The 26,099-nt window shown below is 38.1% G+C and overlaps 1 protein-coding gene across 2 annotated transcripts in view; it reads left to right on the top strand.

Annotated features, from left to right (window-relative positions):
* The window catches only part of CDH20 (cadherin 20), a 71,325-nt gene that overhangs the window by 21,024 nt on the left and 24,202 nt on the right, over positions 1-26,099 (top strand). For both annotated transcript variants that reach the window (XM_003406272.4, XM_064294453.1), the window contains exons 5-6: positions 10,509-10,696; positions 22,575-22,828. In XM_003406272.4, coding sequence (XP_003406320.1) covers positions 10,509-10,696; positions 22,575-22,828 — 442 coding nt within the window. The remainder of the gene's footprint in view (positions 1-10,508; positions 10,697-22,574; positions 22,829-26,099) is intronic.

Here is a 26,099-nt window from a genome sequence, read left to right as displayed (position 1 = left end):
GCTCAGAGACAACAGTCAATATCAAGTCACATAAATAAACAGACCATGACAACCTCAACAGGCTCTCAAAACAAAGAATCCAGGGATCTTCTAGATTAAAATGCCTTCCTGGAATTACCGGATGCAGAATACAAAAGTTTAATATACAGAACCCTTCAAGACAATGAGGCGATAATACGTAGAACAAGCAAGGAACACACAGATAAAGCAACTGAAGGAATTAGGAAGATTATTCAGGAACATAATGAAAAGTTTAATAAGCTGGAAAAATGCGTAGACACACAGCAATCAAAAATTCAGAAGATTAACAGTAAAATTACAGAATTAGACAACTCAATAAAAGTCAGAGGAGCAGAATTGAGCAAGTAGAAGCTAGAATTCCCGAACTCAAAAATAAATCACTTGGCACTAATATATTTGAAGAAAAATCAGATAAAAGAATTTTAAAAAATGAAGAAACCTTAAGAATCATGTGGGACTCTATCAAGACAAATAACCTATGAGTGACTGAAGTACCAGAATAGGGAGGGATAACAGAAAATACGGAGAAAATTGTTGAAGATTTGTTGGCAGAAAACTTCCCTGATATTGTGAAAGATGAGGAGATATCTATCCAAGATGCTCATTGAACTCCACATAAGGTAGATCTGAAAAGAAAGTCACCAAGACATATTATAATCTAACTTACCAAAACCAAACATAAAGAGAGAATTATAAGAGCAGCGAGGGATAAACAAAAAGTCACCTACAAAGGAAAGCCAATAAGAATAAGCTCGGACTACTCACCAGAAACATTGCAGGCAAGAAGGCAATGCAATGACTTATACAAAGCATTGATGGAAAAAAATTGCCAGCCAAGAATCATCTAACCAGCAAAACTGTCTCTCAAACGTGAAGGTGAAATTAGCACATTTCCAGATAAACAGAAGTTTAGGGAATTCATAAAAACCAAACCAAAACTACAAGAAATACTAAAGGAAGTTCTTTGGTTAGAAAATCGATAGTATCACGTATAAACCCAAGACTAGAACACTGGGCATAGCAACCAGAAGTCAACGCAGCCAGGGAAATCCAAAAATACAAAGTAAGATTATAAAAAAAAAAAAAGCCCAAAACAGGGTAACAGTGATGTCATCATATAAAAGACGACAACATTAAAATAATAAAGAGGGACTAAGAAATGTAATCACACACCTTCCATATGGAGAGGAAGATACGGCCATACAAAGAAATAAAAGTTTTAAATTTAGAAAAATAGGGGTAAATAATAAGGTAACCACAAAGGAGAAAAACTATCCTACTCATCAAAATAATATACAAGGGAAAAACAGACAATCAGCTGAAACAAAATCAACAACAACAAATATGAGGAAAGGACAATATATAAAGAAAATCTACTCAGCACATAAAATCAAGTGGGGAAAAGAAACTCTCAACACACAAAAAAAGACATCAAAATGATAGCACTAAATTCATACCTATCCCTAACTACGCTGAATGTAAATGGACTAAATGCACCAATAAAGAGACAGAGAGTGGTGGAATGGATTAAAAAATAAGATCCGTCTATATGCTGCCTACAAAAGACACACCTCAGAGACACAAACAAACTGAAACTCAAAGGATGGAAAAAAGTATATCAAGCAAACAAAAAAGAGCAGGAGGGGCAATATTAATTTCTGACAAAATAGACTTTAAAGTTAAATCCATCAGAAAGGATAAGGAAGGACACTATATAATGATTAAAGGGACAATACACCAATAAGATAGAACCATATTAAATATTTATACACCCAATGACAGGGCCACAAGATACATAAAACAAACTCTATCAGTATTGAAAAATGAGATAGACAGCTCCACAATAATAGTAGGAGACTTTAACACACCACTTTCAGTGAAGGACAGGACATCCAGAAAGAAGCACAATAAAGACACAGAAGATCTAAATGCCACAATCAACCAATGGGACCTCGTAGACATATACAGAACACTCCACCCAACAACAACCAAGTATACTTTCTTTTCTAGTGCACATGGAACATTCTCTAGAATAGACCACATATTAGGTCATAAAGCAAGCCTTAGCAGAATCCAAAACATGGAAATATTACAAAGCATCTTCTCTGACCATAAGGCCATAAAAATGGAAATCAATAACGAGAAAAGAAAGCAAACACTTGGACACTGAACAATACCCTGCTCAAAAAAGACTCAATTATAGAAGACATTAAGGATGGAATAAAGAAATTCACAGAATCCAATGAGAATGAAAACACTTCTTATCAGAACCTTTGGGACACAGCAAAAGCGGTGCTCAGAGGCCAATTTATATCAATAAATGCACACATCCAAAAAGAAGAAAGGGCTAAAATCAAAGAATTATCTCTACAACTTGAATAAATAGAAAGAGAGCAACAAAAGAAACCCACAGGCACCAGAAGAAAACAAATAATAAAAATTAGAGCTGAACTAAATGAGATACAAAATAGAAAAACAATTGAAAGAATTAACAAGACCAAAAGCGGGTTTTTTGAAAAACTCAACAAAATTGATAAAACACTGGCCAAACTGACAAAAGAAAAACAGGAGAGGAAGCAAATAACCTGAATAAGAAATGTGACGGGCAATATTACAACAGACCCAACTGAAATTAAAAGAATCGTATCAGATTACTATCAAAAACTATACTCAAATTTGAAAACCTAGAAGAAATGGATGAATTCCTAGAAAAACACTACCTACCTAAACTAACACAAACAGAGGTAGAACAACTAAATAGACCCATAACAAAAGAAGAGATTGAAAAGGTAATCAAAAAATCCGCAACAAAAAAAAAGCCCTGGTCCAGACAGCTTCACTGCAGAGTTCTACCAAACTTTGAGAGAAGAGTTAACACCACTACTACTAAAGGTATTTCAGACCATAGAAAAGGATGGAATAGTACCAAACTCATTCTATGAAGCCACCATATCCTTGATACCAAAACCAGGTAAAGACACCACAAGAAAATTATACACCTATATCCAAAGGGTCAGCAGTTCAAATCCGCCAGGCGCTCCTTGGAAACTCTATCGGGCAGTTCCACTCTGTCCTATAGGGTCGCTATGAGTCAAAATCGACTCAACAGCACTGGATTTTATATCCCTCATGAATGTAGATGCAAAAATCCTCAACAAAATTCTAGCCAACAGAACTCAGTAACGTACCAAAAAAAATAATTCACCATGACCAAGCGGGATTCATACCAGGTATGCAGGCTTGGTTCAACATTAGAAAAACAATCTAATCTACCACATAAATAAAACAAAAGACAAGAATCACACGATTTTATCAATTGATGCAGAAAAGGCATTTGACAAAGTTTAATACCCGTTCATGATAAAAACTCTCAGCAAGATAGGAATAGAAGGAAAATTCCTCAACATAATAAAGGGCATTTATACAAAGCCAACAGCCAACATCACCCTAAATGGAGAGAGCCTGAAAACATTTCCACTGAGATCGGGAACCAGATAAGGATGCTCTTTATCACCACTCTTATTGAACATTGTGCTGGAAGTCCTAGCCAGAGCAATTAGGCTAGATGAAGAAATAAAGGGCATCCAGATTGGCAAGGAAGAAGTCAAAGTATCTCTATTTGCAGATGCCATGATCTTATACACTGAAAACCCTAAGGAATCCTCCAGAAAACTACTGAAACTAATAGAATAGTTCAGCAGAGTATCGGGATACAAGATAAACGTACAAAAATCAGTTGGATTCCTCTACACCAACAAAAAGAACATCAAAGAGGAAATCACCAAATCAATGCCATTTATAGTAGCCCCCAAGAAGATAAAATACTTAGGAATAAATCTTACCAGAGATGGAAAAGACTTATACAAAGAAAACTACAGTACACTTCTGCAAGAAACCAAAAGAGACTTACATAAGTGGAAGAACATACCCTGTTCATGGACTGGAAGACTTAACATTATAAACATGTCTATTCTACCAAAAGCGATCTAGACATTTAATGCAATTCTGATCCAAATCCCAAGGACATTCTTTAATGAGATGGAGAAACAAATCACCAACTTCATATGGAAGGGAAAGAGGCCCCAGATAAGTAAGACATTAGGAAAAGAAAAACAAAGTGGGAGGCCTTACTTTACCTGATTTTAGAACCTATTATACCGCCACAGTAGTCAAAACAGCCTGATACTGGTACAACAACAGATACAAGGACCAATGGAACAGAATTGAGAATCCAGACATATATCCATCTACGTATCAGCAGTTGATATTTGACAAAGGCCCCAAAACAGTTAAATGGGGAAAAGACAGTCTTTTTAACAAATGGTGCTGGCATAACTGGATATCCATTTGCAAAAAAATGAAACAAGACCCATACCCCACTCCATGCACAAGAACTAACTCAAAATGGATCAAAGACCTAAATATAAAATCTAAAACGATAAAGATCATGGAAGAAAAAATAGGGACGTTAGGAGCCCTAATACATGGCATAAACAGTATAAAAAACATTGCAAAGAATACAGAAGAAAAACTAGATAACTGGGAGCTCCTAAAAATCAAATGCCTGTGCTCATCAAAGACTTCACCAAAAGAGTAAAAAAGACTACCTACAGAACGGGAAAAAATTTTTAGCTATGACATTTCTGTTCAGCGCCTTATCTCTAAAGTCTACACGATACTGCAAAAACTCAACTCTAAAAAGACAAATAACCCAATTAAAAAATGGGCAAAAGATAAGACATTCAGGTAGCTAACAGATATATGAGGAAATGTGGATGATCATTAGCCATTAGAGAAATGCAGATCAAAACTACAATGAGATTTCATCTCACTCCAACAAGGCTGGCATTAATCCAAAAAACACAAAATAATAAATATTGGAGAGGATGTGGAGAGACTGATACACTTCTACACTGCCGTTGGGCATGTAAAATGGTACAACCACTTTAGAAATCGATTTGGTCCTTCCTTAAAAAGCTAGAAATAGAAAATACCATCCAGCAATCCCACTCCTTGGAATATAACCTAGAGAAATAAGAGCCTTTACACAAACAGATATATGCACACCCATGTTTATTGCAGCACTGCTTCCAATAGCAAAAAGATGGAAGCAACCAAGGTGCCCATCAACGGATGAATGGATAAATAAATTATGGTATATTCACACAATGGAATACTACACATCGATAAAGAACAGTGAGGAATCTGTGAAACATTTCATAACATGCATGGAGGAACCTGGAAGGCATTATGCTGAGTGAAATTAGTCAGTTGCAAAAGGACGAATATTGTATAAGACCACTATTATAAGAACTTGAGAAATAGTTTAAACTGAGAAGAAAACATTCTTTTGTGGTTATGATAGGGGGGAGGGAAGGAGGGTGGGAGAGGGGTATTCACTAGGTAGTAGATAAGAACTACTTTAGGTGAAGTGAAAGACAACACACAATACAGGGGAGGTCAGCACAATTGGACTAAACCAAAAGCAAAGAAGTTTCCTGAATAAACTGAATGCTTCGAAGCCCAGCGTAGCAGGGGCAGCGGTCTGGGGACCATAGTTTCCGGGGACATCTAAGTCAATTGGCATAATAAAAAAAACATTCTGCATCCCACTTTGAAGAGTGGCATCTGGGGTCTTAAACACTAGCAAGCAGCCATCTAAGATGCATCAATTGGTCTCAACCCACCTGGGTCAAAGGAGAATGAAGAACACCAAGGACACAAGGTAATTCCGAGCCCAAGAGACAGAAAGGGCCACATGGGCCAGAGACTACATCATCCTGAGACCAGAAGAACTAGATGGTGCCCGGCTACAACCGATGACTGCCCTGACAGGGAACACAACAGAGAACCCCTGAGGGAGCAGGAGAGCAGTGGGATGCAGACCCCAAATTCTCATAAGACCAGACTTAATGGTCTGACTGAGACTAGAAAAACCCCATTGGTCACGGCCCCCAGACCTTCTGTTGGCCCAGGACAAGAACCATTCCCGAAGCCAACTCTTCAGGCATGGATTGGACTGGACAATGGGTTGGAAAGGGATGCTGGTGAGGAGTGACCTTCTTGGATCAGGTGGACACTTGAGACTATGTTGGCATCTCCTGCCTGGAGGGGAGATGAGCAGGTGGAGGGGGTTAGAAGCTGGCAAAATGGACACGAAAAGAGAGAGTGGGCTGTCTCATTAGGGGGAGGGTAATTGGGAGTGTGTAGCAAGGTTTATATGGGTTTTTGTGTGAGAGACTGACTTGATTTGTAAACTTTCACTTAAAGCACAATAAGAATTATTAAAAAAAAAAAACTGGAGCCTGAAGATGTGACTGAATTGCTTCAATCTTTTGACAAAATTTTGGTGGATGAGGAGTTGCTTCTCATGGATGAGTAAAGAAAGTGGTTTCTTGAGATGGAATCTACTCCTGGTAAAGATGCTGTGAACATTGTTGAAACTACAACACAAGGATTTAGAATATTACATAAACTTAGGTGATAAAGCAGCAGCAAGGTTTGACAGGACAGACTCCCATTTTGAAAGAAGTTCTTCTGTAGGTAAAATGCTATCAAATGGCATCACATGCCACAAAGAAATCTTTTGTGAAAAAAGTGTCAATCAATGTGGCAAACTTCATTGTTGTCTCATTTTAAGAAATTGCCACAGCCACCCCAACCTTCAGCAACCTCCACTCTGATCAGTTAGCAGCCATCAACATTGAGGCAAGACCCTTCATCAGCAAAAAGATTATGACTCGCTGAAGGCTCAGATGATTTTTTAGCAATAAAGTATTTTTTGACTAAGGTACGTACATTGTTTTTTAGACATAATGCTATTGTATACTTAATAGACTATGGAATAGTGTAAACATAACATTTATATGCACTGGGAAACCAAAATATTCATGTGACTCCCTTGATTGCAATATGTTTTATTGTGATGGTATGGAACCAAACCCACAGTATTTGAGATATGCCTGTACTGACCCATCTAACCATCTTAACCAGTCGATTTACAGGTATATACTGAGCACCTGCTATGTAAACACACTGGAATAAGGGGTGCAAAAGTGCTCAAATCCCAGTCCCTGCCCCTGTGAGACTTAGAATCCACCTGGGCAGCATAACTTCTATGCACATAAAAACCTGACCTATAACAACATGTTGTATGCCACTTGGATAGTGCAGAATGATGCCTTTACAATAAACTAAGATGAATGAGGGCTTCAGAGAAGGATAAGACTTCAGCACAGGGTTGAAAAATAGAAAGGATTTAAATAAGCAGGAAGGAGAACATTCCAAGAGGGGAGGCATTCAAAAAAGATGTGTTCCAGGCACTAGTGTAGGTGTGGGACGTTGAGCACTGTACAAGACAAACAAAATTCTTGCTCTCCTAGAGCTCATCCTAGTGGAAACCTGTATGTCAGAAAATATATATATATATATAAAAGCCACAATGCCAAAAGCACATTCTAGGTATAGGGAGATAAATATGCTTAAAACAAAGATGCAAAGGATAAGGCAGAAATAAAACTGTAAATCTAATTTTATGTTCAAAGACTCCTAAAATCTAGACCTGCTCTTTAGTGTTTCAAATGTGTTATATTTCTAATGGTAGTCAAAAGTTTTTGAGCAAGAGAGATACATAAAGAAAGGCTAATTTGGTAGCTATGCACAGGATGGGTTGCCAGGGATGGAGACTAGACGCAGGAGGCTAATCAGTTAGAGGAATTGTAGATTCCAAAGTTTCGAACTGATAAGGGCTAAGGAAAAGGCTGAGGAGTGGAATGCCTCTTGATTTCTTCCTTAAGGGAACCAAGGGAGAGGGTGGAGTCAAAGATGACAATGATGTTTTAGGTCTGGGTAACAGGGAGAAAGACTATACCACTGATAGCAATAGAGAAAGCGTAACAGAATTAGTAGCAGGAAAGAAGGAAGATAAATTTCTATTTGAATATGATGTTACAGCAGGACCATCAGGTTGAATGTCCTTAAGGAAGGTGGAAATATAGAGCTATGATTGTGAAATGGGGCCCAGGAATGGAGACATCAATTTGGAAGCAGACGCCTAAAGGGAGTAGCTAGAGAAGTAAGAGCAGAAGACAACTCTCAGGTGAAAGACTTAACCAGGGATGCCAGGTTAAATATATATAATATATACTAAAAACAGAAACGGTCAAGTCAGACCATCAGCTGAGTAACTATATTTTGAGTCTGCCAGACCAAGTGAACCATCTAATTTAAATTTCCAAGTAAATACAGGAAAAGAGTACAAACATTTTACATGCAACTGGTATACATGAAGTCCCCATGAGCTCATGAAACAAAAAGGCAGGATGCTAGATAAGCATTTCATAAATGATACAAGTAAGTAGGTTACTAAGTTGATTGGTCTTACAGTAGAGAGTACTACTTTGTGACATGCCATAATGGACTGGGTTTTTGTTGCTTTGCTGACACTGTGGGTTCCATCTTATTACCATGTTGTACTCACTGTAGAGTACATTTTTGAACATCCTTGAACTACTTTATTTGGCTTTTTAAACTTGACACTAGGCAAAATCTCTGATGGCAGCAAAAAGGGCAGAAGAACCAAGTTATTACAGAGTTCCTAAGTTTACAGATTTGGACATATTGTAGGAAAGTCATATTACACAAAACGTGACAGCTTCGTAATGGCAGAACATGACACAATGATAAGAGGGGTTTTAGTCCCGTCCCCCAGAACCAACGTTCTAACACCACTCGACAGCACACGTTTTGAGTTGTTGCTTTTGCAAAATAGAGTAATAATGAGGAACCTCAGATGCAGTGGAAGTACGGACCAAGTTACACTGAAGACAAAATGGAAATGTATAAAGTTTAAATTTCTGTGTCTCTAAGCATTCTTTGCACATTATCTCTGCTTCCTCTAAAATTGTCATCGCTTTTAGACTTTTTTTTTAATTTGCTTTATCTCGCCATTAAGTATTTCCCACCAACTTGCTAAAACTAAATTCAGATGATCTCACTATTCTATAAACCTACCTTAGATAAACTCTTCTGCCTTCTTAATCTTCTGATTGTTCTTTCTCTTGTTGCTAGCAATTTCATTTTCCTTCTTCTTCACAAATGTTACCATAACTGATTACAAGATGTTGACAAAACGATACACCTACTATTTTCCATTGAAATAGCTCAGTCATCTTTAATTGAGCCAAATATAATGGAATATCAAGATCCCAATCTACTTATTTCTAATGTTATGTATCACATATAGCAACTCTATGTATATGTTTAAATGCATAACACATAGCTTTCCTGGTGTGGAAAAAATGTAGGCAGATGCTTGTTTGTTTCTCCCAAAAGTTCTGCAATAGCAAAGTCTAATCCATCAAATCCTTTGGAAGTGAATGTAATGAGATCATGAAATCCAAGTACCTGCCAGCTTAGTACAGATGTTAGAGATTTCCTGGATCATATTTGCAAAGAACAGGCGTCATTTTTCCTCTATGCAAGGTGGTGCGCTGTGCACTGTGCGCTGGCTGGGTACTGCCCACCTCCCCAACTCTTTGTAAAACTCAAGCCCTCATATCCCCGGCTTCCCTGTAGCTTGGAATGCATACTAGAATAAAAGAGGCCATGAACATATTGCAAATGTGAATGAATGTGTAATTTTCTTTGCTAGTCAGTAACATTATGATTGACAAAATAATGATGAATGTCAAAAAGCTGGGGCCCAAAGAAGGTAAGCTGGCAAAGATATAACTTCATGAAAATAAACTAAATTTAATTGTGAACCAGGATTATCAAGTTGGAAAGAACATTACCAACTCTGAGCTTCTTACATATATGAGGACTTTTTGGTATTCTATTTGGAACAAGAAACAAGAAGTCTCAGGGGTTTGTTCATGAAAAAGAAACCAGTGGGCAGTCCTAGGTGCTAGGACACATTGAAGGACAACACACAGAGCTAGTTGAGCCTGCTCTCTGCGGCTGTTCCTCCTTGATATCACTTGGCACCATTACCTTTGGGCAGGTGGACATAGAGGTGGGCACTCAGCCAGGCAACAAAGGAAAATGTGGGCATTGAGAACTGTGAACAGAACGCATGTACTCTGTGACCACAAGGTTTTTCTCTTTCTCAGAAGGGACTGCCAATTTGGGGAAACATTTCAGTTCAATAGGAATACCAAAAGACTGGAAAGCAAGGTACTTCCCACCACTCTGAAGGCAGATTCACTGGGACGAGAAGTATTTTTGCTTTTATCCTGTCCTACTCTTAGGACTGTGTTCAAGCTATTTTGGCTCTTCCTTACGGAACGCTCAGTACAAGGCTTTCGCCTAGTTCAGTTAGCTTCTCTGGGTCTCAGGTTTTCATCTGTAAATTGAACTTAAAGTGTTAATGTTTGAACTAAGAAAAAGATGTCTTGCAGAACATGCCTGAAGTGATGTGGATAATGACGAGGCATATTTTATGAGGGCCAATTACCAAGAATGCATGTCCTTCCCTTTCTTCCCAGAACATTATCAGATGAGTGTGTTGGAATCAGCCCCAATTAGCTCCACTGTGGGGAGAGTGTTTGCCAAGGACTTGGATGAAGGAATCAATGCAGAAATGAAGTACACTATCATTGACGGAGATGGTGCAGACACCTTTGACATTAACACGGATCCCAATTTCCAAGTCGGCATCATAACTGTGAAGAAGGTAGTATAAATCCTTTTTCCAGATCATTTTAACGGATGTTTTGAATGTATATGAAGTGCTAGAATGGGCTGTTGGGCTGTTCACAGGTATTGATTCAAATCCTATGATAAAAGCTCTTTTCTATTATTTAAAAAAAAAAAAAAAACTCTTATTCTTTTGCTTACATGAGAACACCAGCTGTGCCATCTTTACAGAAACGGTACCAGGTCATGAGGAAAATATATTATAAATATGTCAGTTCTCCTAGTTCTCTATTTAGCCACTTAAAATACTGTTTTGGCTTAATTCTCTAATTATGTTTGACTTGATCGATAATTGCACTTGAATAATTCCCATTTTTTAATGTAGTATACCATAAATAAAAATAAAGCAAGCCATAATATTGTTTATGATTCAGTAAATAACATTCAGGGTTTTTTAACTGCTACTGGAAGATCCAGTGCTAATTAGAGTTGAGAAAGCGTTATCAAACATAGCTGCTGAGTGACTGTTACCACTTGAAACTCCTGTGATCCAAGTTTTCTGGATGTAAGCTATGGATTCTTTACGTGACATGAAGTATATATGGAAATATTCAAGCTAGAAGATAATATTTTTTAATTGAAGCTTTAACATCTCAGTAAATACATATCTGCTAAACTATACTAATTCAAAAATTCATTAATATTCCTTCGCTTCTGTTTTGAATACATCTAACGTATTTATTCAAAGAGTATTTATCAAAAGTCTACTGTTGTTGTTAGGTGCTATCGAGTCATGTACAACAGAACAAAACACTGCCTGGTCCTGTGCTATCCTCAGTCATTGCTATGTTTGAACCCATTAGCACAGCTACCATGTCAATCCATCTCACTGAGGGTCTTCCTTTTCAGCTGATCCTTTACTTTACCAAGCATGATGTCCCTCTCCAGGGACTGGTCCCTCCTGATAACATGTCCAAAGCACATGAGACGAACTCTTGCCATCCTTGCTTAAGTGTCTACTATGTGCCAGATATTGTTCTAGGCACTGGATACACAGAGTGTAAATAAAACAGCCAAAAATCTCTGCCCCCATGGAACTTACATTCTAGTGAGAGGAAGAAGATGATCAGAACACAAGTAAATAAATAAAACGGTGTATTAGAAGGTGATAAGGACTACAGGAGTAAAACATAAGTAGAAAAGCCAAGATGATCTGAGATTTAAATTGGGCAGTTAGGATGGCCTGAGAAGTGGCATTTATGCAAAGGCTCTAAGGAAGTAAGAAGTGTCACTGCATGGAGGTACTCAGGTTGACAATGCACAGCCCTCTGATGTGCTCTACAAATAACTTTTGATGACAACTGTACATGGCAGCCTGAAGATGTGGGAATGGGCCATGGAGATATTGTGGCAAGCGCCCCAGGCAACGGGAACAAGCCAGTGCAAAGACCCTGAGGTAGGACCATGCCTGGTGTGTTTCAAGAGCAGCAAGGAAGCGTTTAAGGTGGAGTGGAACAGAGAACACTAAGAGATGAGGTCAGAAAAGTAACAAGGGGGCCAAATCATGTAGGACCTTATAGCCTGAAGTAAGGACTCTGGCTTTTATTCTGAGCAAAGTAGGGAACCACTAAAGGTTTTTTCAGCAGATATGTAATATGACAGGACTTTCATTTGGCAATGTAGTCTGTACTAAGTAAAGCCCATAAGGGGCAAGGATGGAAACAGCAAGACCATCCAGGAGGCTATTACAACAATCCAGGTAAGAGATAATGGTGGCTTTGCCCTGAGTAGTAGGAACACAGGTAGTGAGAAGTGGTCAGAATCTGGATATATCTTGAAAGTAGAGCCAACAGGATCTCCCAAAAGATTAGATAAGGATATGAAAGAAAGACAGGAACTCAACAAAACAATAAGATTGGAGTCACCATTAATCGAGATAGGGAAGTCCACAAGTCAAGCAGGTGGTGGGGTGTCAAATATTGGGATTCAGCTCTGGACATGTTACATATCCAGTATCTATTAGACACCCAAGTGGAGGTGTGTAGTGGCAGCTGGATATAGGGGTCTGAAGAGTATTGGGCTGGAAATGTAAATTTGGGCTCATAAGCATATAGATCCACCACTCGTCTGTCAGTTTGTCATACTGTGGGGGCTTGCATGTTGCTGTGATGCTGAAGTACAACACTGTCAGTGACAGGATAATATCCATATGCCTACAAGGAAGACCAGTTAATACGACTGTTATTCAAATTTACGCACCAACCTCTAATGCCAAAGATGAAGAAACAGAAGATTTCTACCAACTTCTGCAGTCTGAAATTGATTAAACACGCAAATCAAGATCCATTGACAATTACTAGTGATTGGAATGCAAAAGCTGGAAACAAAGAAGGGTTACTAGTTGGAAAATACAGCCTTGGTGATAGAAATGATGCTAGAGATCACAGGATAGAATACTGCAAGAGCAACAACCTTTTTTCAACAACATAAATGGTGACTCACCAGAAGGAATACATGGGAAATCAGATTGATCACATCTGTGGTCAGAGACGATGGAGAAGCTCAATATCATTAGTCAGAGCAAGGCCAGAGGCCAACTCTGAATAGACCATCAATTGCTCATATCCAAGTTCAAGCTGAAGCTGAAGATAATTAAAACAAGTCCACGAGAGCCAAAGTACAACCTTGAGTATATCCCACCTGAATTTAGAAACCATCTCAAGGATCGATTTGAGACACTGAACACTAATGACCAAAAACCAGACAACTTGTGGGATGACATCAAGGACCTCAAACACGAAGAAAGCAAAGGGTCATTAAAAAGGTAGGAAAGAAAGAAAAGACCAAAATGGATGTCAGAAGAGACTCTGAAACTTCCTAATGAATGCACAGTGGCTAAAGCAAATGGAAGAAATGATGAAGCAGAAGGGCTGAACAGAAGATTTCAAAGTGTGGCTCAAGAAGACAAAGTATTATAATGACATATGCAAAGACCTGGAGTTAGAAAACCGAAAGCAAAATACATGCTCAGCATTTCTCAAGCTAAAAGAACTGAAGAAAAAATTCAAGCCTCGAGTTGCAATACTGAAGGATTCTATGGGCAAAACATTGAATGACGCAGGAAACAACAAAAGAAGATGGAAGAATACAAAGAGTCACTGTATCAAAAAGAATGGTCAACACAACCATTTCAGGAGGTAGCATATGATCAAGTGCCAGTGGTATGGAAGGAAGAAGTCTAAGCTGCACTGAAGGCACTGGCGAAAAACAAGGCTCCGTGAAATCGACAGAATACCAACTGAGATGTTTCAACAAATGGATGCAACACTAGAAGCGCTCACTCGTCTACGCCAAGAAATTTAGAAGACAGCTTCCTGTCCAAAAGGCTGGAAGAGATACATATTTGTGCCCATTCCAAAGAAAGGTGATCCAACCAAATGTGGAAATTATCAAACAATATCATTAATATCACATCCAAGTAAAATTTTGCTGAAGATCATTCAAAAGCAGTTGCAGCAGTGTATCGATTAGGAACTGCCAGAAATTCAAGCTAGATTCAGAAGAGGACATGGAACAAGGGATATCATTACTGATGTCAGATGGATCTTGGATGAAAGCAGAGAATACCAGAAAGATGTTTACTTGTGTTTTATTGACTATGCAAAGGCATTTGACTGTGTGGATCATTATGGACAACATCGTGAAGAATGGGTAGTCCAGAACACTTCATTGTACTGATGGGGAACCTGTACATAGACCAAGAGGCAGTCATTGGAACAGAGCAAGGAGATACCGCATGGTTTAAAAGCAGGAAAGGTACGCATCAGGGTTCTATCCTTTCATTATACTTATTCAATCTGTAAGCTGAGCAAATAATCCAAGAAGGTGGACAGTATTAAGAACATGGCATCAGGATTGGAGAAAAACTCATTAACAACCTGCTATATGCAGATGACACAACCTTGCTTGCTGAAAGTAAAGAGGGCTTGAAGCACTTTCTTATGAAAATCAAAGACTACAGCCTTCAGTATGGATTACACTTCAACATAAAGAAAACAAAAATCCTCACAATTGGACCAATAAGCAACACATGATAAATGGAGAAAAGATTGATGTCAAGAATTTCATCTTACTTGGATCCACATCAAGGTCCATGGAAGCAGCAGTTATCAAATGACATATTGTATTGGGCAAATCTGCTGCAGAAGACCTCCTTAAAGTGTATGAATGAGCCTTGAGGCACCTTAACATTAAGAGGTCAGGGAGAAGAGCAAGGACAAGCAAGCAGCCTAAGAGACCAGGGAGGCAGGAGGAAAATCAAGAGAGCGTGGTGTCCTGGAAGCCATGAAGAAAGTGTTTCTAAGAGAAGGGAGTGATCCCCTGTGATGAATGCAGCTGAAGGTCAAACAAGAGCATTAAAAATTGAGTATAGGTTTTAGGAATTTTGAGGTCATTAATGACTTTGACAAAAGCAACACAGTCATAATTTAGAACGTGGTGCAAGTTGGTGTGTGTTTATAACTTTATGCTATTTCATAAAGCTGAATTAACACTGCTTTAAAAGAGAAGCAGAGGACAGTTCACATGTTTGTCCTGAATTTAAGATGGAATCAAACACAATGAAAGAAGAGATGTACTCAGCATTCCACCAACCAGAATCTTTACAACCAGCTCACAATGACCCAGGAACAGTGCAATATGCTGAGATTAATTTCTGAATCATCAAATAAATCTATATGTAATTTAAATATTACAGTTTCTTATTTTATTTTTTCTTTGAGAGTAACACATGCTAGGATTATAAAAGGTGACTAAAAATAATATCAATTTAATGTATGACACAGAATTAAGGATGCATGTCTACTATGTGGCATGCCTCAAGTTAATGATTAATAAAACATTGCTTGCCATAACTGGTAACTGTATATAAGGTGAACACCTGAAGTTGTGGATAATTACCATTTCTTCAATGCAAAAATCCTATTAAAAAAATTAAGCAATCAGAAAAAGAACTTTTTGGATTCCTAATATAATTTTTACTTTATATCCTAAAATAATATATATTAGATAATTCTAAATAAAAAAAAACTTTTTATTTTTTTAACTGATATAATATTAAGTTACTATTAAATATTATTATAACTTATGCCTTACTATAAGACATTCATTTAAACAACTGTTACAATTCTGTATCTGAAGGAACTTCAAAATGTCTTTTCTCCAGCTCCCTTACCTGGAGAGAGGATCAAACCTCATAAGACAGAACACTCTTTGTTACTCTAAAACTATACCCATATTTAATCAAAACATATAACAATTTCGTCAAGGTTATTTTGAATTCCCTTCTGAACTTATAAGGCACCAGATAATGGAATTAAGAAAGAGGTCAATAAGTTGGGTAGACGGACAAGACATATCTAGTAAGTATTTTAGGGCTATTGTCAATCTATACCTGTGGAACAATATTCACCCAGATGCCTGTTCTGTACCCATCTTCCCAGTTAGTCATTAATAACCCAAAACCAAACCAAACCCAGAGCCGTCGAGTCGATTCCGACTCATAGCGACCCTATAGGACAGAGTAGAACTGCCCTGTAGAGTTTCCAAGGAGCGCCTGGCGGATTCGAACTGCTGACCCTTTGGTTAGCAGCTGTAGCACTTAACCACTACACCACCAGGGTTTCCAGTCATTAATAACGTCCAATAAAACTGAAACAAAAGTTCTGTTTTTGATTTATCTCCGTAAGGCCTATTATTTGTCTGAAAAGCACATACTTTTTCAAAAAAAGGAATTAAGTTGAATTGACAGAATTAGGTCTTCACAAAACTACACTGATTACTACCCAGTACTTTGGGTCTTTTTGGCTTTTAAGTAATCAATCCATTGATTTTCAGTCTCTTAACTGAAATGCTTGAAATATAGAATTTTCAGAATGTTCTTTATTTTATGATGAAAAGGATGTTATGCCATTTCCAGCCTTCAGCATGTCTTCTATCTTGCAGCACACAATAAGCAACTGTTTAGAGTCCATTTTCCTCTTAGGCAGAGCAAACACCAAGAACAAAAATTCTGTATTTCATCAAATCTAAGATACCATGAATTATAAAACTCATCATTTTTCTTTTTTAAGTTATATACCATTAAAAAAAAAAAACTAGCCAATTTAAATGATACAACGCTTTCTTATTTCTTAGTTGCAAGTTTTCAAAGAGCTCTTGTAGACACAGTTAGACGTATATGCTTCACTAATATCAGACATACTCCCTGCTGTTGTTTCCATGCCATGCTGCCTACGTATCTTTTGTTTCAATGCCAAATTATAACACAATATCTCTTTTTCTGTCTTGTTCCTGTTCTCAAGGGGAATGTTTTCAGCCTCTCTCATTGAGAATAATGTTGGTTGTTGGTTTTGCACAGATGCCTTTTATTACGTTGAGAAATTTCTCTTCTACACCTATTTTATTTAGAGTTTTTATCAGGAATGGGTATTGGACTTTGTCAAATGCCTTTTCTGCATCAACTGAGAGGATCATGTGATTCTCTTTTCTTTCGTTTTATTTATATGGTGGATTACACTGATTGATTTTCTAATGCTGAGCCATCCTTGCATACCTGGCATGAATCCTACTTGGTCACGGTGTATTATTTTTTTAATATGATGCTGAATTCTATTGGCTAGAATTTTGTTGAGAATTTTTGCATCTATATTCATGAGAGATATTGATCTGTAATATTTTTGTGTGTGTGTGATGTCTTTACCTGGTTTTGGTTATGCTGGCTTCATAGAATAAACTCGGAAGTATCGCTTCCTTTTCTATGTTCTAAAACAGTTTGAGTAGTACTGGTGTAAGCTTTTCTCTGAACGTTTGGTAGAATTCTCCAGTGAAGCCATCTGGGTCAGGGCTTTTTTTGATTGGGAGTTTTTACTATCTTTTCAATCTCTTCTCTTGTTATGGGTCTGTTCAGATTTTCAATGTCAATTTTGTATTAGTGTGGGTAGGTAGTGTGTCTCTAGAAATTTGCCCGTTTCCTCTAGGTTTTCAAATTTGTTGGAGTATAGTTTTTCATAATACTCTGTTATGATCCTTTTTATTTCAGTTGGGTCTGTTGTAATGTCCCCCATTTCATCTCTTTTTTGGGTTATTTGCATTCTCTCCTGTCTTTCTTTTGTCAGTTTGGCCAGTGGTTTGTTCATTTAGTTGATCCTCTCAAAGCACCAACTTTTGGTTTTGTTGATCCTTTCTATTTTTCCATTCTCTATTTCATTTCCTTCTGCTCTGATCTTTATTATTTCTTCTGGTGGCTGTGGGTCTCTTTTGCTGTTCTCTTTCTATTTGTTCAAGTCGTATAACCAATGTTTTGATTTTGTCCCTTTCTTCTTTTTTGATTTAGTGCTATACATTGATCTCTGAAGACTGCCTCTGCTGTGTCTCAAAGGTTTTGGTATGATGTGTTTTCATTCTCATTTGATTCTAGGTACTTTCTCATTCTATCTTTGATTCCTTCTATTACCCAGTACTTTTTAAGCAGGGTGGTATTCAGTTTCCATGTAATTTTTTTTTCCTTATTCTTCCTGCTGTTAATGTCTACTTTGATGGCATTGTGGTCAGAGAAGATACTTTGTATTGTCTCAATGTTTTGGATTTCGCTGAAGGTTGTTCTGTGTCCTAATATGTCATCTATTCTGGAGAACGTTCCATGTGCATAGGAAAAGAATGTGTACTCTGCAGCTGTTGGGTGGAGTGTTCTATATATGCCTAGGAGGTCAAGTTGACTGATTGTGCTTTTTAGCTCTTCTGTATCTTTGCTGAGCTTCTTTCTAGATGTTCTGTCCTTTACTGAGAATGGCGAGTTGAAGTCTCCTACTGTTATTGTGGAAATGTCAATTTCTGTTTTCAGCACAGCACAATATTTTTGAAGACATTTTAGAGTTTGACACATGCAAAAGTCAACTGAAGTACAACATGAACAGTTTTGACCAAATGTGGTTTGCACAGGCAGTAATGACAACATCCCATCTCCTATTAGGCCTACAGCAATTTGAGGGGTCATCAATCAGAGACGTAACCATATTTCCAAGATGTTAAAAGTATGAAAAAAAATGTGCACCTTAGATTCACTGAAATATAACATAAAATCTGTATATATTATCACTCAACATGTTACTATTCACATTGAAAAATTTTTTGTACTATTCAGTGTAATCATTTTTTTTTTAACTGCCCTTGCTAGGTGATTAGAGAATAAAAATCTGACTAAGTCATGCTTTTACTCTTGAGCTTGGTGAAGGGGACCAACAAAGAAAGAGATATTTATAATTTAAAATAATAAAAGCTATAATGGAAGTATGGCAGAGCGCTATGGGAACCAAAAAAAACCAAACCCGTTGCCATCGAGCTGATTCCAACTCATAGCGACCCTACAGAACAGAGCAGAACTGCCCCATACAGTTTCCAAGGAGCACCTGGTGGATTCGAACTGCCAACCTTTTGATTAGCAGCCACAGCACTTAACCGCTACACCACCAGGGTTTCCGCCATGGGAACAGAGAAGAATAACTCTGCTTAAGGGAGTTGTATTAGCATTTTGTGCCATAATATTCAGGACCCAATTTTCAAGGATATTATGGGTTTTCTTTTTGTGTGCTCCAACTCTAGAAAATTTCTAGAATTTGGAACTTGGGTTCTCAGGCATTACTACTTTTTTTTATTTGCTACTGTGCACATAGAAATAAGCAATTCTTTGACATTCGAGGAGAAAAAAAAAGGAGAATAAGCACAAAAATTATCCGAGAAGAAAAAGCCAAGCTCAAATATCAAGTATGGATAATTTAAAACTTAGGGCCCATGTTTTCTTTCAATTTTAAGGGTGGAGGTGAGGGAGACAATAATCTTAAACAATTTAAAATCTTAAGTAATTTATTTAGAAAGCTCTACAATAATTAAAAACTCACTCTAGTCTTTTTAGCAGATGGTGCTGGAACAATTGGTATGCACAAACAATGAACTTCAATTTATACCTCACAAAAATAAACTCAAAATGGAAGATATGCCTAAATGTAAAAATATAAAATTTCTAGACGGAAACAATCTTTGTGGCCCTTATTTGGCAAAGATTTCTTAGATATGACATCAAAATCCTAGTCTACAAAAAAAGAGGAAGAAATAGGCTTCATTAAAATTAAGAGTTTCCACTCTAAAGACACTCTTAAGAGAGTGAAAAGCCAAATCACAGATTAAAACAAAATAGTTGCAAATCATATGTCTGATAAAGGGCTTGAATTCAGAATACAAAAGGAAGACATACAGGTGAAAAGATGCTCAACATCATTAGGCATTAGGGAAATATAAATCAACCACAATGAGATACCATTTTACACCCATTACCAAAAAAAACCAGTTGCTGTCAAGTCAATTTCAAGTCGTAACAACCCTATAGGGGAGAGGAGAACTGCCCCATAGAGTTCCCAAAGAGCGCCTGGTGGATTCAAACCACCGACCTTTTGGTTAGCAGCTGTAGCTCTTAACCACTATGCCACCGGGGTTTCCTTACACCCATTAAGATGAATAAATTTTGTAAAAAGGACAAAACCAAGTGCTGACAAGGATGTAAAACAACTAGAACTCTCATACGCTGCTGGTGGGAATGCAAAAAATATAACTTTCCAAGAAAAAGAGACATCTAGATTTAGACAACAAGTATAAATAAAAGAAATTGGTAAAAATTATTCCTTCAAAGACATAATCTGATTGGCAGACTTCTCCATTTATAAAAATCTTGCCTTTTGCCTAAGAACTAGAAAGGCAGGATGGCTGGTCGAAATGGCTGCTGGGTTTGAATGGAACAAGAAGCTATGGCAATAATCAGTCAGCTCATCATGCAAAGAGCAGCCCCCAAAGGCGGACCTTACCTCCAGGCTCTGTGTGAAGTAGGCCTTGTTTAGCTAACAGTCCACACAAGAAAGCATCACCAATTCTGTCATTCTTGAAGAAGGGTAGGCTATCTATGGTGGACAAGGCAAGCTTGTTAAGAGCTGCAAGTAAACATTTTTGAGTCAGACGAACCTGAATTTGAATCTTGGCTCCACTACTTAGAAGCTAGTGTGACCTTAAATAGCTTCCTTACTTTTCAAAGCCACTTTTCCTCAGCTCTTATAAAATAAGTGAAGTAATGGAAGTAAAATATTTAGCATCATGCTGGACACTAAATAAATGCTGAACAAGTGGTAGCCAAATAACAATAAAACGAAAAAATTGTTGAAATTTTAAAATAATAAATTTAGCTAAAGCAATTCCTACTATGTTTCTCAAAAGCAAAGCAGTTGCTATGGACATATATCTGTTCCTAATATGAAATGTGCTGATATGTAACATGTTTCATTAAAAAAATACTGAGTGACTGTTTAACTGGAAAAAAAAAGTCATCAGTGTATTGACATGTGACTTTTAAGCTTTAATATAATTGCTTTGCTATCCAATGTAATTATTTTATAGGACTTAATTTCTTTTTTTTATCATTGAGACCACTTTGAAGTAACTGTTGTATAAACGCTTTTGTCAGCTTTAAAAAAAAAAAAGGGACTTTTCTTAAGAAACAGCACTTATGTTCACTTTCTTTCCTCAAGTGTTATATTTATCTTAAAACATTCTGAAGGTAAAGACAGGTCACAAAAGTAAAGAGCCAAAAAACAATCTGTATTTTATGATGGAATTTTAGACAACATTAAAGTCTGGGGAAGAGCCCTGGGTGAGGCATTAAATAACCTAGACCAGTATTCCAACTCAGATACTACGTAGCCACATAAACTTAGTCAGGTCTTCTGGGCTCTTTGGGTCTCAGTTTCTTCAACTGTAAAATGGGGCATTGAATTAGGTTTTTAAAAAGGATCATCTCTAATAAACTTACATACTCACAAATATTAATCTGACACAGTGCCCTCAAAACTCTGATGAGCTGCTATGATAGTTTTTTGGAAAGTATTACTACTGTGTCTGTCTTTGAGAAGAATTCATTCTTAAAGGAAAAGAACAGGCATAATGACAATTCACTTCTAAATAACATGGCAAGGCCAACTGTTTAAACAGAAAGAACTCAAAGAAAGAGTTTCTAAAGATGGGATACCCAGCCCAGTGCCCTCAAGTTGATTCCAACTCATAGCGACCCTACAGGACGGAGTAGAACTGGCCCATTGAGCTTCTAGGAAAGAAGAGAAGGGGAAAAGTGGTTATTTTTTCCCTTTATATACAAGGAAAGTTGCATAAATTCTCTGGAACAAAACCAGAGCTCATCCTTAATTATCCTGACATCTTTTCAAATGCTCAAGGATCTCTAAAAATAAGGTGACCAACCTCCCCGGTTTGCTTGGGACTGAAGAAGTTTCCAAAACTTAAGACTAGCAGTTTTGAAACTGGGATAGTCTCAGGCAAACCAGGATCTGGACAGATGGTTCCTGGAACCCTATCTACCAAAAGTTATCCTGAGTAAAGAATTAAAGCCAAGTTTGCCAGAGTACAATGGCTTTCTTAATCATCAAACTGGATTTCTTAACTATCTCTGAAGCGTTCAACATCTTCTTTACTTTCCTTACCCAAAGTGTTGAAACTGACATTAATACTAAGAACTATGGAAAAAGAGAAAAATTGCCCGTGTTTTTCCCTTTACCTATTTTCCAGCATTTTTCTTTTTATAATTTTTATTGTGCTTTAAGTGAAAGTTTACAAATCAAGTCAGTCTCTCACACAAAAACTTATATATACCTTGCTACATACTCCCAATTACTCTCCCCTTAATGAGACTCTTTTCCAGCATTCTAATGAACTCAGGAATCTTCTAATCGGTCACCAATATGGGCCATCCTTTAGAAGCTGGACATATATGCCAGTGGTTAATCAGTTTTCCTGTCATTACTTTTCAGCCCCTGAGTTTTGAAAGCAAGAAAAGCTATACCTTAAAAGTGGAGGGAGCCAATTCTCACCTGGAAATGCGTTTTCTGAACCTGGGCCCATTTCACGACACGACGACAGTGCACATCAGCGTGGAAGATGTAGATGAGCCTCCTGTATTTGAGCCTGGCTTTTATTTTGTGGAGGTACCTGAGGACGTGACCATTGGAACCACCATACAAATCATTTCTGCCAAGGACCCAGATGTGACCAACAATTCAATCAGGTTTTTACCTTTTCCTTATATCCTGGAATCTTCCCTTCCCTTGTATATAAAGGGGAAAAGTAGACACTTTCTCCCTTTGCATCTTCCTTTCTGATCCCATTTTTGGACACACTCCTCTTTGAGTTCTTTCTGTTTAAACAACATGGCTTTGCCAGGTTATTTAGAAGTTTCATTATGCCCGCAACTCACTTTCAGTAGGTTCAGCAAAACACACACACTTACACTTTGGTTCTTGATTTGGTTCTGACATGTTGGGCTGGAAATCTCTTTGTTACGGGGGCTCCCTGTGCATTGTAGGATGGTTTGCAACATCTCTGACTTCCACCCACTAAATACCAGTAACATCCTGAGTTATGACAAGGCAAAATGTCCCCAGATACTGCCATATGTCCCCAGGGTACTGCCAAAATTGCCCCGGTTGAGAACCACCACTTTAGATAATAAACACATAAATGTCAAAACATTAAAAATTGTTTAATCTCAGTGGTGAATATGAAGGTGATCACTGTGCCTTCCTTCTTTCAACTTTTATAAACCTCTGACCTTTTTTACTTTAGAAAAAATGAAGTGAAACAACGTGACCACATACCATAGGAAGAACAGATACAGAAATTACCCCTGGTGTCAGTGGTTTTAACGCCATGCAGACTGGCCAGAGAGGGCTTTGTATTGCAATCCCATGTATCTATCTCTTCAAGCTGTGTTTTGAACTTGAAGATTCCAACAAAGATGCTTCCCCTCAATAGGGGGAAGAAAACCGCTCTTACAACCACAGCTATTTCCCATGAATTCTGGAACCGAAGTGCGAACAGCTGGTGGACAGGTTGACACCTCAACCTTCCAGAGCAACTGCCAAGCCTCTGAAGCTTGACACAAAAGATCAGGATTCCAAAGCCATTTGAGGCCATCTGTCACATTAATTGCTGAAAGCCATACAGTAAAATGAAGCTGGGGCTTTAGTGCAGATAACACATTTTAAACGCACCCCAATTTATCAAATGCTTTTTTCTGTCAATTGTCTACTTCTCTCACCTGGTGCTATTTTGCATTTAATGAAAATGTGCTTTTGCAGTTTAACAAGGATAGTGCTCTCCAGAGAATATCTATACTACAGGGAAATCTGCCTCCTTTAAGTGACTAGTAAACATTTTGTTTTCGGGCATTAAAATGGCTAAAATGATTTCATGTAAATGCTGATACTTAACTTTTGGAAGGCAACTGATCTTTCAATTATGAGTTATACCAATTTTATAGGAGTCATACTTCAATCTTAAGCTTTTTAAGTGTAAAATGGGACAGGAAGAAGCCATATTATCTCCAAAACAATCACAACAAAAATGAAACAGATTTTACAGCAAATTTATATTTTCAGAAGCCAAGAAATATATATCTTCTGATCAATTAATTTATTCATATCAGAGGATAAACTACAGGAAAAACTCTAGAGAATAAAACTTTATGGGAGAAAACTGTCTGAAATAAAACAAACACAAGCTTGAAAAATATCAGAGCCCTTTTCTAAAATACTCAATAGCCACATGGATACTGCTCCATCTTTTTTCCATATTCTGGCCTTGGACTCCCACACAGCAAGCACTGAAGTATGGTTCTGTCAGAGGTCACGCTACTGAATGACAAACAAGCAGAAGGGACTGAACGGAGTCAGGAAATATACACACACACAGTATCGTGCAACATCAGGACTAAAGTTCTTATCTCAACCTTAGGACACATCTAAGAATGGAAGGGGAACATGAGCAGGTCTAGATCTACTACTGGCATGGATCAAAATGAGGTACTGAGTGAATCCTTTCCGGCCAACAGAAAACGCTGCTTTAGAGGAGAGGCCAGGTGACAACCTTAGTTGGCCAATCCAGCTGTTAGCATCAGAGAGGTCCATACTGGGATTCCAGCAGATCCCAGTCAGACGGAATCCAAAAGTGAACAGACAGGAGGCAGACACAGCGCCAACTGGGTTTGCTCTGGGGCAGGACTCTAGATCCTGAGAGAGGAACTGACAAGAGTGAAATGGAAGCCACAGACTGGAGGGAAGAAGACAAAGGCTCAGGCATGGGCAGCAAAGGGGGTACCCCAGTTTTCAGAACTGGGGACAATCCCCTTCTGCATTTGCTGCAAAGAAGGAGCATTCGCATTGCTAGATATAGGATACTTGTCTCTTCGTACTGGTCCCACAGCACCATGGAGTGGTCCCCGGACAACAAGCAGAATGTCTTATAGATAAAAAGCCTTTTAACATTTTTTAAAGACTATTAGGACTTTGACAATGTTTATAAAAAGATTATGGTGTGTTCAGCATATGAACTAGTCATCATTTACTGATGCCAAAAAACCCAGTGCCGTCGAGGTCTCTAAATTTAGTTATACATACATGAAAAACACAATGCTCAGATTTTCTGAATTTTTAATAAGCGCCTAAAGAATTTCTGGCAAGCAGGAACTTGAATCATTTGGCCACTGAAACAGGCTCTTCCTACTGTGGAAACAGTCTCCCCATGCCGTCCTAGAGTGTATGTGGATTAGTGAGTCTGCCATGATGCCCTGCCTCCAAATCGCTCCCAAATTCAGAGAATGTCTTCAGCCAAGCAAACAAGCAGGGAACCCAACAAACACCAGCTATTGTCCGCCTAAGGCAGTCTTGTATGTGTATGTTATGCCTACTCTGCTCAGAGTAGGTAAGAACATTATACTTAAGGAAAGGAAAACAATCTACATAATTCACTAGTGTGTCCCAATTTCCTCATTTTCCATCTGTAGCTATACCTTTAATTCCTTCTCCTGCCTTCTGAAAATTGGCCCAGTGTCCCATTCAGAGCAGTGGAAGCTATTCTTCCCTCAATTCAAGCCCTGGATTCCACTTGCCAAGAGTGGCTCTTCTGAGCCAGGCCCACTGTGCTCCCTCCCAGTGTCTCCAGGCAGCACTGTCATGGGTTTTGTCAGTTGGTTATTTCTATCCTCCATCTCTCACACCATCTGTGACATTCACGGTGGCATTGTGGAGGGCTGAGTGAGGAAAGCTGGTTCATCCCCTCAGCTCTGTGTCTACAGTTTGCAGAGCTGCCGTCAGGTTAGAGGCACCTTCATGGGTTAAGGCCCCGTGGACCAAATGCCTGAGCTTTCCTCATGTGTTGGGAGCTAGCTGAAGTAAGAGGCTGTCAGATCCAACAGTTTTTGTTTTGTTTTTCTAAGAGAAAATGCAACTTTTTATTATTATTATTATTATTATTGTGGCGAAATACACATAACAAAAACA

This window comes from Loxodonta africana, chromosome 11 (assembly GCF_030014295.1).
Source record: "Loxodonta africana isolate mLoxAfr1 chromosome 11, mLoxAfr1.hap2, whole genome shotgun sequence".
Classification (NCBI taxonomy): Eukaryota; Metazoa; Chordata; class Mammalia; order Proboscidea; family Elephantidae; genus Loxodonta; species Loxodonta africana.
This window is presented reverse-complemented; position numbering and strand designations above follow the sequence as displayed.